The sequence below is a fragment of the Magallana gigas genome, chromosome 2 (genome assembly GCF_963853765.1).
Source record: "Magallana gigas chromosome 2, xbMagGiga1.1, whole genome shotgun sequence".
Lineage (NCBI taxonomy): Eukaryota > Metazoa > Mollusca > Bivalvia > Ostreida > Ostreidae > Magallana > Magallana gigas.
In genome coordinates this window covers 25,277,267-25,291,338 of record NC_088854.1, presented here as the reverse complement: position 1 = coordinate 25,291,338, position 14,072 = coordinate 25,277,267, and the positions used below count along the sequence as shown (strand labels likewise).

The 14,072-nt window shown below is 32.7% G+C and overlaps 1 protein-coding gene across 2 annotated transcripts in view; it reads right to left on the bottom strand.

Annotated features, from left to right (window-relative positions):
• Window positions 1-9,989, bottom strand: part of LOC117680318 (failed axon connections homolog) — a 31,818-nt gene extending 21,829 nt beyond the window's left edge. Inside the window, exons 1-6 of one of the 2 annotated variants that reach the window (XM_011458493.4) lie at window positions 9,767-9,989; window positions 8,808-8,931; window positions 5,614-5,816; window positions 5,098-5,303; window positions 3,377-3,493; window positions 1,363-3,056 (exon numbers count right to left, since the gene is read on the bottom strand). In XM_011458493.4, the coding sequence (XP_011456795.3) occupies window positions 2,953-3,056; window positions 3,377-3,493; window positions 5,098-5,303; window positions 5,614-5,816; window positions 8,808-8,931; window positions 9,767-9,876 (864 nt within the window). In that variant the 5' untranslated portion in view covers window positions 9,877-9,989 and the 3' untranslated portion in view covers window positions 1,363-2,952. Of the gene's footprint in view, window positions 1-1,362; window positions 3,057-3,376; window positions 3,494-5,097; window positions 5,304-5,613; window positions 5,817-8,807; window positions 8,932-9,766 lie in introns of those variants that run through there. The other variant, XM_066075819.1, reaches the window with a different exon arrangement.
• Between the last annotated feature and the right edge of the window lie 4,083 nt (window positions 9,990-14,072).

The following is a 14,072-nucleotide window of genomic DNA, read 5'->3' as shown; positions in this document are numbered from 1 at the left end:
GCCTTTTAATAAAAAACCAGAACCAAACTATCCCCAATATACCAGTAATGCAAATCTCTTTATATTGTGTTTTCAAGAAACAATTCCATTTCGAGACGCATATTTTGGTTTGCCACTTTCTACTGACATTTATCACTAATATTACAAAAAGTTACGGAGGGTTGCTCGTGTCATAACTCATCAGACTGCGGTTTAAAGCTGACACGTTTTCTCAACAGCATATGGTCGCTATATTACATGTAGATTCGACCGCCGCTATTCAACTGCCACTATAGTAAATATACCGGTTGAGAAAGTTCCGAACAGTTGCTTTCTGATCGACGCATAGCCATTTGGATCGCACGGACTTCCAAATGCATCAACTCACATGGAAGTCATATGTTTGTATAAACGGAATAAAAAAAACTACGGTCAATAAAAAGTTAGATGTGTTATATTCTTTGAAAGAATTTCCAAGGTATCCGTATGATCTTGCACAGATAAACAAAGCATCTTCGCTAGCAAAGGATGACGATTCTGGAGTCGTCTTTCATTGGATACTGCAAACGCGGTTTTACAAGTCTTTCGTCCAGTAGAGCAAAATTCCTGAACTCGGTGAATAGTGCTCTCTCGGTCATATCGGGGGGGGGGGGGGGGGGGGGGGTAGCGATGAGCGTAAGAGTAAATATGGTGGTAGTCGGAAATAAAAGATAAAAACGTATTTATAATTTATCTCAGCTTTAATGTAGGATATGATTATACTAGCCAATCTAACAGAATAGTATGTACAGTTAACACGTTAAATTAATTGACTTTGATAAGGGTTTAAACTTCTTCATTAAACAACTTCTAGACAAGGAGTAATTCAGTTCACACGTGATGACATCACTGATAATTATGTAATTCAGTTCGTTTTGTTTGTACAAGAAAAGCTTGAGAAGAAAAAAACCTCACAGTAAGTACATTTCTCGGCAATTAAAATTTAAATCATTAATTAAATTATTGTTTTAGGTCCATTTATAATCAGTTCACATGCTCCTTTAATCTACCGTGACAAAAACCATCCTAGATATAGCATTTTTTAAAGACCTGTCTTCAGCAAGATTATTAAGGTTTATAATCTGCTAGAAAATACATTTTTTTAATATTCTTCCAATGAACATTGTCAAAAAGCACTTGTGATATATAAAAAACATTTGAATGCTGCTTGTGGTTTTCATATTTTCAAAAATTGATGATAAACATATTCATAATATGAGATAGAAATCACACTCTTAAAAATATATTTTGATATTAAAAATGATTAAATTATTATTAGATTAAATCATATTTATTATTAGATTAATTATTAGATTAAAAATAAAAATAAACACTATATATACACCATGGTGTTAAGATAATATAAAACAATGAATAAAATGAAGAGAAACTGCGTCTTTTATCTCAATAAATTTCTGAAAAATTCTACATAGGAAATTAAGTTCATTTTGCCAGAGCTACCTTTCATGAAAATTAAAGAGACAGCATATATAATGATTTTTCCATTCTATGACAGTTTATTTTCTCACTAAAAAACAATGAAAACTACTACCTTGCCATTTCTTCTGAATGCCATTTCTAAATTGTGAATAGATATGATGATGAAATATTATTTGCCCTGTAAATTAGCATAGCTTGAAATAAGGGCTATCAAAGTATCAAATTTCAAGTTTCTGTTGCGCTAAAGACTACAAATATTGAAAGATCATGAAAAAAGAAAGAAACCGTAGTTAGTCCGGTGTATCAATTATGGTCTAACAAGTATGAAAACCGCCAGTCAGCATGTGTCTTAATAAACATTGTACCTGCAGACAAGATCATTACATCGACTATAGAACTTGCGTAAAGATGATTTTAACCGAAGTTCTTGCTATTCTTGTTTCGAAAATTTGTTTATTAGTAGCTTCCCTCGTTTAAGTAATTGTTCGTATGTAGATCATGCTCTTGCATAACGAATAAGCTGAAACACATAAACCTCATAAACAGGTTATGATGGTATATTGCTACATAAGTAAGTTAATCTAACGAAGGAAAAATTAAAATCATCACGTTTATCACATAGAAATGTTGTTAGATTACCAATTCCGTCTTTTTCTAGTAAAATGTCCAAATGTTAAACAGATTTCTTAGAATCTGTGGTATCAATAGTTTATTAAGGATTTAAGGTGGAATAACACATCGTCACAAAATGGCTGACCTCTGATTGAAACGACATTTTGTTTTATCGACGGCAACATATAACTTACTTCATAGCCGAGTGGATAAAGTGTCGGGTTTGTGATCCGTACATACCGAGTTCGAATCCCGCAGGGACTTTTGTATTTATTTACTGAATTGATTTTTTTAGATATTCATTTTTTATTCCCAATTTGCAAATTTTTCGCTTATTTAACATATGTATAGATTATTTATCTTTATATCTTTCATAATCAGATAATTTACAGTTAATTCGAGTGACTTTTTACAGGTGTGTTATTCCACCTAAAGATTGTAATCGTTGCACTGTCTTTTGTTGTTTCAAGAATATAAACCATTGTGATAAAAGTTAAAAAAACACACTCGTTCTTCACTCCACATGATTTTACAATTATAGTGATGTCGTCAATTATAAGAAGTGTAATTTATACTGGAAAATTTAACATTCATGCTGAAGTATTTGAAAAGTAAGCTTTAATGTAAAAGAGACGTCATTTATTAAAACAGTATTTTATTTCTCAATATTACTTAATCAGATTGTAATGTATCATAAAATTGATTTATGCGAGGTGGTCCTTCTTGTTTTCAGTATTTTTAACCAAAATAATAAAGAGAATTTGAAGTAGATTCAAAGAAAACTTATTTAAATACAGGTATCATCACACACCAAAATGGTCATTAGGAGAAAAATTTATTCGTCATTCAACATTAATCTGGATGCAGTTTTGCAACATGCAATCACTTGGGAGCTTTCCTTGTCCCACCGCGGGTAATACAATCTTCCCAGTCTGGCCAGAACTCCTCCTTCATACGTTCAGTGTAAGCGCTCAAATTGGGATATTCTGTTTTTAAAAAAATCAATTTAAATAAGCCGTTTTGTATTTATTATCTATCAGAAATCTAGAAATATGTCTTGTTAGTGTAGATAGCATTGCTTATTTTACATTTTAGACTTCATTTCTACATGTAGATTCCGTTAAAATTTCCTTGACGCAGATACATATACCATATATCCTTTGCGTGCAATCGGCGTATCCTTACAGACACTCTATGCAAACTGTACACACTTACTTTGGTACAGTTTCTCTGATTATTAACAATTTGGCAAACTTCTGACCCTTCACTTACTGCCGACAACGACCCTGCCTACATTTACACTTACTTTTGTACACCTTCTTTGCTGCACCTCCAAAGTCCTGCCAGTGAATCTGAGATAATATTGCAAACACGGAACAATCAGTCTGACTGGCATGTTCACCCAATATGTACTTCTTCTTACCTAATTTTTAAACAAAAATACATCTTATTGTTGACAATATTTGATGCCCTCATTTAAATATTATATATAATATTCAGTATTTAAGTCTTCAAGACTCTCTATATACTTCTGCAAAAACTGTATCACTTAAACGAAAGCATACATGTGTCTTTTCCATCAGGAGTATACAAGAAATGGATGGATGGATGCAACTGTTTCCATTTTATTACCTATTATTATGATATTAGAATATATGTACTTTAATATTCTCGTAAAATTTAGAACAAACAAATCACCGCCTTTTTATAGAGGTTGGTCGCTGGAATAATTAAACTGAGGACGAGTTTCAATACCAGTTATTATATAACATATCTTTCATTCAAGAAGTTTTCTTAGCAAGAAATATTATGTTCAACTGAATACAATAGAGTTCTGTAATTTTTTTTTATCTAATGCCAAATCTGTATTTCTTTTAAAAATGTAATACTATACTCGTAACTAAAATCCATCATGTTTTTGTATATATAACGAATAAAGAATCATTCTTTGAGTATCATGAGGTGATAATTTTGGTCCGGGTGTTATCAAATCCAATAAAGGGCTTTATGATAGATTTGATCACGCCCCGACCGAAATTACCACCTCATAATATTCAAAGAATGAATCCTTATTACTTATATTTATATAATTTTAAGCCATCGTATGATTAAATATTAAAAATATAAGTAAGCAAACCCCGCTGGCGCCTCAATTTGGCGTCATTTGTATTATGGGTTATATAGTACAAAATCGATACGTAGTGTTATCACAGGCAAAGACACTGGGAAATATAAATATTTATTTATAACATATTATGTTTAAATGGCTCGTGTTTCTTGTACTTGCGACATTGCAAAAAAAAAAAAAAAAAAAAAAAACATAACCCGCATAAACAGTTACTAAAGTTAAAGTTAAATTTGTTACAGATCGCTACCAAAAATAAACGGCATAAATCATCAAAGATATATTTTCTTTTCTTCTTGGGAAAAAGTATATTTATATTATAATTGTACATCAGTACATAAGATGTTAATGACATCATAGCAGTGTTTTAATCATTATCATTATTTTTTCGTGCAGTCTGTGATATATATGTTGAAGGTTTCGACCGATTAAAGTTTCGATTTATCGCGTAGATTTCAATCCTGTCAGCATCAATAGCGCTGTGAATAACAATAAAGGATAAAATATTCAGTGTGCGTTTTGAAATTCATGAAATTACTACAGGATATGATGTCAAATTTTGTTCTTTAAAAAAACTGTTTCAGGCAGTAACACCAGTGATAGTGATAGTGATAGTGATTTGTGTTTAGTGCGTACTTAATTAAGAATTTTTAATTATTTAAAGATACCGCAAAATTATGACGCTTCAAGATCTACGTCACCATGGAGTTTTTAATAATTAGTTCTCCTATTTTAGTATTGAAATTCAACTATAAATGGCAATAAAAAAATCTAACATGTAATCCGTAAATATCTTTGGTGATATAATAATACTAATTAGTTCCTTTTTAAAATTTCCTCATAATTCAACGAAAAAAATATGCAATCCCACAACTTTTCTCTGTAGATCTAAATGATGATACCTAGGAGCTTTGACAGGGTCTGTAGATCCTCTTCCATCACTTGCATCACCTCTTCCTCGGTGTGTCTGCCTACCCCCTGTGCATAAGTCTGTTTCTTTATGTTGTTTCGGACTAAAAGAAACACGAGCCACGGCACGCCCAGGCGTTTTCTTCCGGAGTTAATTCCGTTCTTCGGGTCAAACACCCAGCGTTGTAGACCCAATGTCCTATTTAAACAAATATTTGATAGATAAGAATACCATATTCCATTATACTATGGCAAACAGTGATATTCATTATATCTCTTGGATTCTTCAAAACTCTTGTCCAATCTTGTCTTTGCAAATTTACCCCAATATTATTAGTACATTAGTGACTTAGATTTCGCTTTTAACAGGTAAAACGCACCTTACTTTTAATATAAAAATGGGAATGTATTTGATGAAATCTCTCAACCTCTCTTTTTCAAAGGCTCACACATATTCAAAACAGGTCTCGTTTTTCATGTTCTAATACATATTCGCCTTTAGTACTTACCAATATAGATGTTCATCTACCATCCTTTGAATGGCTCTACCTGCCGCGATTTCCTCACCAGAGAAGTTCTTGTCTAGATCAATGCAGAATGTTTTGTTTATAAACTGGATACAGAATTCCGAGTCTGCTACCTCTTGTCCATTGTATTCTATCCAGGTAAATTTACCTTTAGAACTTCTGTTGGTCTCACTATCATGTTCATTCTGGAAACGGAAATATAAATTAGAACTTCTGTTGGTCGCACTATCGTGTTCATTCTTTAAACAGAAATAAAAAATCTCGTTTTTAGTCAATAAATACCCCAACTAGATACTAGTATATTATGAAAGTCAGGTTTACATTGTGTTTCCAAACTGAATGATTTTCGAAGAAAAAACCTGGTATGAGCAGTGGGTTAGTAAGAGGGTAGAGTTAAGGTGTAAAATACCAATTTACAAATTCTGATTTTGTATGTTTTCATAGTACTATCATGGAGTGAAATTTGAGTAACTGTTATCTATTCATAAATATACCTTTCCCTTTGTACAGGACAATAATTCACGTCAGTTTTAATTGCTTAATTATGTTATTAACTCTTACACCTCACCTTTGATTTAATTGACTCACTCATATTGAAGTTTTACTCTATGACATATGTCACTCGTGCTTAAGTGCTTATTTCTATTGTTTTCAATTCTTATTTATATTGTGTTATAAACCATTGACGAAAGAGAGGAATTAGGTTTCGGATTGTTCGGGTGTAGTTTTTGGATTCCCAGAAATCACCCATACCGACCTAAAGTTCAAATAAAGTGCTTTTTAACATCTAGAGCATTTTAGTCTTTTTGTCGCCGGATATATAGAAACACCTTATTTTTCACAGTGCAAAATTGACTGTTCTATAATTATCTTTATTTCGGACTTCACTTTTCAAATACAACATTTATTTTGTCATATATTCTTAGAATTTAATGTTTACAAAGTGAATCAGCCATTGACACTCGGCAGACTCTTTATTTAATTGTTATTACAAATCAGACAGATGTTTCTCCTAAGAACTGCTGATCTCTTGAAACAACATTGCGTAATTATATGCCTTTCATGTCTTGGCCATCAAAGACTCATTGAGTTAATCTAATTACCTAATACCTGTGAATCTTTCACTCAATTCATTTGATGTCATCAAATTGTCACTTTTACTCATTGTTTAGATTCTTATATATACTGAATTGTATTTGTCAATCTTCAGTTCGGAGGCCTGACGCATTACCGGCCACTTCCGTCTGTGTCGCTTATTTGTTTGTTATTGTTCATCTTTTAAATTCGATTGATAATAAATACGGAATCCTTCATCACTTGGTTTTACTTCTCTGGAATTGCATATTGGTGGACCCTTGGGAATACGGCATACATACCTTCGTTTTTAACTTACGGCCCACAGCGCGCCTCAACCATATAACTTGTTACTTTTACGCCAACATTCCCTCACCCCGTCCGTACTGCACACGACGGATGCAGATCCAGAAGAATTTCCCTAGTACCGTAAAATCTACACGGTCACAATTGGTGGAGAATATTATCATGGAGTGAAATTTGAGTAACTGTTATCTATTCATAAATATACCTTTCCCTTTGTACAGGACAATAATTCACGTCAGTTTTAATTGCTTAATTATGTTATTAACTCTTACACCTCACCTTTGATTTAATTGACTCACTCATATTGAAGTTTTACTCTATGACATATGTCACTCGTGCTTAAGTGCTTATTTGTATTGTTTTCAATTCTTATTTATATTGTGTTATAAACCATTGACGAAAGAGAGGAATTAGGTTTCGGACTGTTCGGGTGTAGTTTTTGGATTCCCAGAAATCACCCATACCGACCTAAAGTTCAAATAAAGTGCTTTTTACCATCTAAAGCATTTTAGTCTTATTGTCGCCGGATAAATAGAAACACCTTATTTTCCCCGGTGATAGTACAGATACAACGAATATAAGCAAGTTTATGACTTGAGAAAAATGTTTTAATAAGAAATCAATAATCCTCCTAATAAATTATTATTATTCCAACCCTTTAACCAAAGAAGACGTGTGTATACATTTTTGCATTTTGTTTGCATTTTGTTTTGTCTAAAACGTAATTTTAAAAAAAGAACGTTTTTGTTTTTCAAGCAACAAAAACAAGTATTGTTGTTAAATATTGGGACATATATCACCGTGCAAAATTCACTGTTTAATTATTACTTTATTTTGGACTTTTCTTTTAAAATTCAACATCTGTTTCGTAATATTTTCTCACAGTTTATTTCTTACAAAGTTACTTATTTATTAAGTGATTGACACTTTTCGGACTCTATATGTGATTTCAAAGAGACGGAGTGCCATGTCTCAAGGACTGTTAATCTCTTAAAACAACATTGTGCAATTATCAGTTTTTCATGTCTTGGACATCAAAGACTCATTGAGTTTATTTAATTATTGTATATATGTGAACCTTTCACTCAGCTTACTTATGTCATCACCTGTCAAATTATACTCATTGTTCAGATTCTTATAAATAATTATGTACAATTGTCAATCGGCAGTCTGGAATACGGCGGCCAGCCTCGGCCACGAACGACTCACCCAGAGTCTTGAGTCCGGAGGCCACTACTGGCCATATCCAACTTGTTTGTAAAATGTCTGTCTGTTAAAATGTTTTAATGTTGCCATCGTTGAATCTCGGCCAATTAATACGGAATCCTTCATCACTTGGTTTATTTCTCTGGAACTGTATACTGGTGGACCTTTGGGAATACGGCAAACCTACCCTTCGTTATTATCCTACGGCCCACAGCGCGCCTACACCTTATACCCTTTACGCCAACATTCTCTCACCCGGTTCGTACTGCACACGACCGATGCAGATCCAGAAAAATTCCCTAGCACCGTGCAAATCTACGCGGTCACACATACATCATTTGGCTTGCTAAATTCATCATCGTTAAGTCTGTATGTCAAGACATCGACTGAGCTTAAAATGTAATAGATATTAAAAACCTATCTAGAACCTTTTCATGCTTAAATTATACAAAATTTTAACCTTTTAATTATCGGTAGCAGTAGAATTTTCTAACCATATGTGATGTGGAATATTTAGGATACTACTGTCATGTTGTAAATTTTGTATTTACACCCATCCAGATAATTCAAAATTTACATCATGACTCTACCATAAATGGGACTTTTGCCATCCGTAAATAGGTCTCCAGCTTCACGGCAAACGGCGATTGACTTGGAGCATAAGGTCCCCGGCCCACCTGATGGTGAATGATGGTGTTCGGCGGATAATTCTTCCTTGTAAAAATATGATAAGATTTCTTTTTTTTATTTTAATTATATCAGTTCTAAATGAGAAATTTGTTTTCACAAATCTTTTATTATTCCCTATATTAAAGTACATGTACTTAATTATCATTTTTAAATTCGTGATAGGATAAATATTTTTTCTAGATATTACGGTCCTTTTAATTCACTACGACACGTAGGCTGCAAGTACGTGCAGGAACAACAAATCTTCAAGTTGTGTCCCATAAAACTTTATATCAGCTATGTTTAATTTATATCAATAACCTTATCAAAACCTCTAACATACACATCGTCCTTGTTTTGTGAAGACTGTGATGAAAATAGAGGATTTTATGATGAAAACTGTCCACCAATTTCCGTTGACTAACAAAGAAAAATTCCGATATCATCAGTATCAGGTACCAAAGAAATACGTTGACGTCCCATTTTATGAACTTAAGGTGGAATGCTACACCAAAATTTTATTTTATGGATCGTTAGATTATCATATCTTAAGCAAGATTGCGTTGTTCAAAGATGGATATATGCCCTTAATTTTTTAAACGAATTTTTTTGTATTTCTTACGAAAAAGTAGAAAATCTATTTTGGTCGCAAGTAACGCACTGTAATACGTTAGTTTTTTTTCGAAATTTAAAATTAAACAAAACCATATATAATCTACCCTTTGTAATGTGCAAATCGTCATTATTTGAAATATAGAAATATTTAGCTAGTAACGCATACATGTAGCTAGTAAAAACATAGACACGTTACAAGGAGGCATAAAATTGTTAGAATAAATACAAAAAAAACCTTACGTGAATTCTCTCAATTCTTACTTACTTTTCTCGTTTCTTCAGCCGTTTGATTACCAAAACTGCCCCCACAATGCACAATGCAGCAATGCTCACCTCCTTATACTGAGTTTTCAAGAAGTTTTGAATAGCTTCCATTTCGAATGATCATATATCACGTTTCGTCACTGTCTTTCTACTGACATTTACTTATGACCGATACGGCATCTTAAAGTTATGAAGGCATGTTCGTGTCATCGGCTTTATAAAGCTTGCTGATTGAAGGAAAACATCCGCCACAAGCGGAAAATTTTGCCTAAACCAAGACGAAACTGCCGGGGTTCATACACACATTATCGAGTAGGATAGCAAAAATGTTTTAGTGATGATTTTGGACAAACCAGCCTGCATTGTATTCAAAAATATGAATTGTCCAATGTCGGACAAATAGATTCCATCCCTCTACAGTTTCAGCGAGCAACAACCAAGAACTGGGTAATGAATGTACCCCTCACCCCTTTGACATAATGAAGCTTAAGGTTGATAATGAACTATAAATACGTTTTCGGGCTCGTTCTGCAGCAATGTGTGAATATGAATGTCTATAGTAATTTCTTGGTAAAATCTGCGACCAAAAAATTTTTCATGTAGGAAAATGAGCTTGCATGTTGGAGATGGTAAGTTTCATAAATTGTTGAAGTCGACGCAAAGACATCGAAGCTATACTACAGAATTTCCACCACAATGCACTACGATTACGCCTGGTTGACCAAACTTGCCGACCATGTTATGCAGAAGGGTTCAAGGACCTCCCAGATCTTGCCTTCTTTGACGATCCATCTGACAGCAATATTTTAACTTTTAAGGGCTGATGTGGTGGTTACCGTAGTTCTCAATGGCATGTTCTGATGCATTACGTATTATGGAACTTCCAACTATCCACACTGACGTATGACCTTAAATCCTGCTAATTATTAATAACAAAACAAAATGAATATCTTATTAAATGAACCTATCATTAGATTTAATCTGCAAATGAGTAATCGAGTACGTAATCAAATGCGAATGTACGAGTATATTGCTTTCGATTTCCACGAATACATTGCGTTCGATTTCCATCTTCTTTAATTCCTTTAAAATTAGCTTTTATTTCCTCTACCGGTACACCAGTAGAACACTAGAATGCAAATGAGTTGCGCAACCGATGCGGAACGAATGGGACTTAAATGTGGAGGTGTCTAGGTGTGTTACCTTTTCGTCTTAACTGTGAAGTACAGGTATAAAAGCAGAAAGGCGAAATGGGAATTTCTTTATAAAACAACTGTAAAAACAGATATTGAGATGTTTTGATAATAAATAATTACACAGATAAAAATAATGATATTGGAAAAATGAAGAAAAATCAATATAATGTGGAATATAAAAAAAATGTAAGAAAGTACATGTAAAAGATTCATTTTGAAATTTAATATTACAATAATAAGCCAAAAATTGAACTCACTTGTAGTAAAATTGAATTTACTTCACGAATACAGCGATTTAAATGTAAAAACATTTTTTTAAAAAGTATCTTTTCATCTTTATGATGACTGTAGTGTATGTCTTTTATTTTCATCAATTTTTTTTATCCAAAATTCATAGCCGATTTGTATAGATCATTCTTATTGTGGAGCTATATCAATTCTTCATTCATTCATTCTTTGTTTCCCTCCTAAGAGGATTATGAAGTAATAGTATTGGTATTAGTTCACAGAAATGGTGTAATGTACAAGTCAAAGTAAACAATGAGGAGGATATAGAGAGAGGATGATATCCGGACATACAAGGATGTAGAAAAGGATGTGAGAAGAATTCAAATTATCCTAAAATTGCTTATTGTTGATCAGCTTGCTTATACTAAAATATCAAAATGTTTATACCATTGTTGATCAATTTTAGCAAATCATGTGAATGATAAATACCGGTATTTTGAACAATAAAACTTTTCACATATTTATATCAGTGCTTTCTGCAGTACATTTTTACAAACTTCTTTATACTTTATTCAGAACAAACAAATTTAAATAACAAATATTATTTACCCATTTATATGTTTATACAAGCTCCGACTTCGCCTTAATTCACCTTAAAGCCTACTTAGACGAAATGGGAATACCAACTTTTACAGTTAAGACAAAATGGGAACAAACCGGTGTCTGAACCCAAGAATTTAATTGCTTTGTGTAAAACTGACGTAAATTGGTAGGAAGTGAGAGGTTTTGAATTGATATGGCAAAAAGAGGGCCTTGAATAGATGGTCTAATTGTAAATTATTGCAAGATTGATTGAATTAAATTAGATGTGTCTGCATTGAAGTCAATATGAATTGTAGAGTCCGCGAAGTGTTGATCAGTTTTGGAACTGCGTTTTGTGACCGTTATTATGAATTCCGAAATGGAAATATCGCTAAAGGAAAGAGGAGTAGATGTTTTTGCTTGTAACAGTAAGCTCGCTGACCCGTAATAAGGCGAAAAATGTTAATTGCATGAAATGCAACACGACTTCGTATGAATTTCTGCACACATGTAGTAATATTGACGTTATCTGACTTAACAGAGGAAGAGTTAAAGCTAGGGGAGCGGACATTATTCGATGGATTTAATATATGTATCCTTTCTAATAGTTTCTTACTAATTAATGCCTTAGTGGTGTCTTGTTTACCTTGAATTTGCAACTGATAACTGATTGCTCTCAAATAACACCGGCCGGTGGAATGAGAGCACGAGTTTGCAGAAAAGTATGCTATAATATTAATAATCTCATGAGGCGAAGGTGGCCATAGCGCGGGAGCCAGTGTTTACTTCTAAAAGCGCAAAATGAATCGAGTCCTTTCTGATAATTTAAGGCAGTATTGTGCGAGACAGCAGCGGATAAGATATGGTCTAGATGAGGCCTAAGCGAGTCAATAATGCAGAAGGTATCTAGGTCGGAAAAGGTTCCGCATGTGGAGCTAGAGTCCTAAACCTCTGCCACTGAAACCGAGAAATTGAGTCTAGATCTGCTATCGAGTTTTTATATCCTCTAATGTCGGTACCTTTGATTTGGATTTGCTTTAAGGTGGAATATTCCTCTGATTAGAGAGATAACTCCTGTAGAAAAAAATCTCAATTTGTTTCTCTGCACTCACAATTATTAAGGCATGTAGCAACAAGGGAGGCGGTGATGGACCATAATTCATGTTTTGAAGGCGATATTTAATCAAATCCAAATATAAAAAAAAAATTTAATGGAACGAACTGTACTCCAACTTTTAGCAGGGGGCAAAAGTAAAGAAAGCCTCTACAAAAAATTGCAAGAAGCGAATCAAATTGATCAAATTTGTATGAGCAATATCTACAAAATGTACATGTATATCCCCACTCCCCCCGATGGATTAATTCCTTTAAAAAATATACATGTAACTTAATTTTATGTACTAGTTCAGTACATGAACAGTACACATTTGATGTTTTGGGCCAGAGAATTTTTGGATGTAAAAGTTTTATATCTCTATTTATAGCTCGTTCACAAAGGTGAATGGATTATAATTGGGAAGAGTGTGATCAAGACAATTGCGAACTCTAGACTTATAGTAACATATCATAATTTAAAACTAAGTTTTATAACATTTTATTTGTTTAAGGAAGGAGTCTTCTCGTTATCAAACATACTTCTTATGATAAGAAATTCATGAAATTTTGAAACCATTTTCAAACAGATCATATTACCAAATGTTTAATCAAATTTGACCTTTTTGTTTTCGCATAAAGGTCAGGTCAAGGTCACCTTTTTCCTCAACGTTAAGGATGATAAAAATAAGAGTATAGCTCTTTGTAATTCTGTTTCAGTTTTAAAGATTCTATTCTTCAATGAAATGATAGAATATCAAAACGTCTATCAGCTTATACTACTAAATTCAAATAAATGTTTAAACTAAAATTGATATTGCCTAGCCCGCATTTCCTTTAATTTTCTTAAATTTTGAAGAAATTTTGATTATTTTTTTTTATGCTTCTAATGATAAAATATTTTTGATTTTTATGTATAATGAAGACTTTATATAAAGATATAAATTGACAGAAAAGCTAATATATTGACCATTTAATAAGAGAGAAAAACTGATTTTAGTGATCTTTTCACAAAAATCAATGTATAGAATGGGCGCTTTAAAAAGCTTGTAAAAATGTAATTTGATAGGCAAATCATATTTTAAAAACATATTCTTAAACACAAGTATCATATCATTAGTTCACATTAGTCATAAAAATTTAACATTAATGTTATTGTTTTTAAAATGCTAAAACAGGCTAATTAATCTGCAGAATCTCTTTATTGCG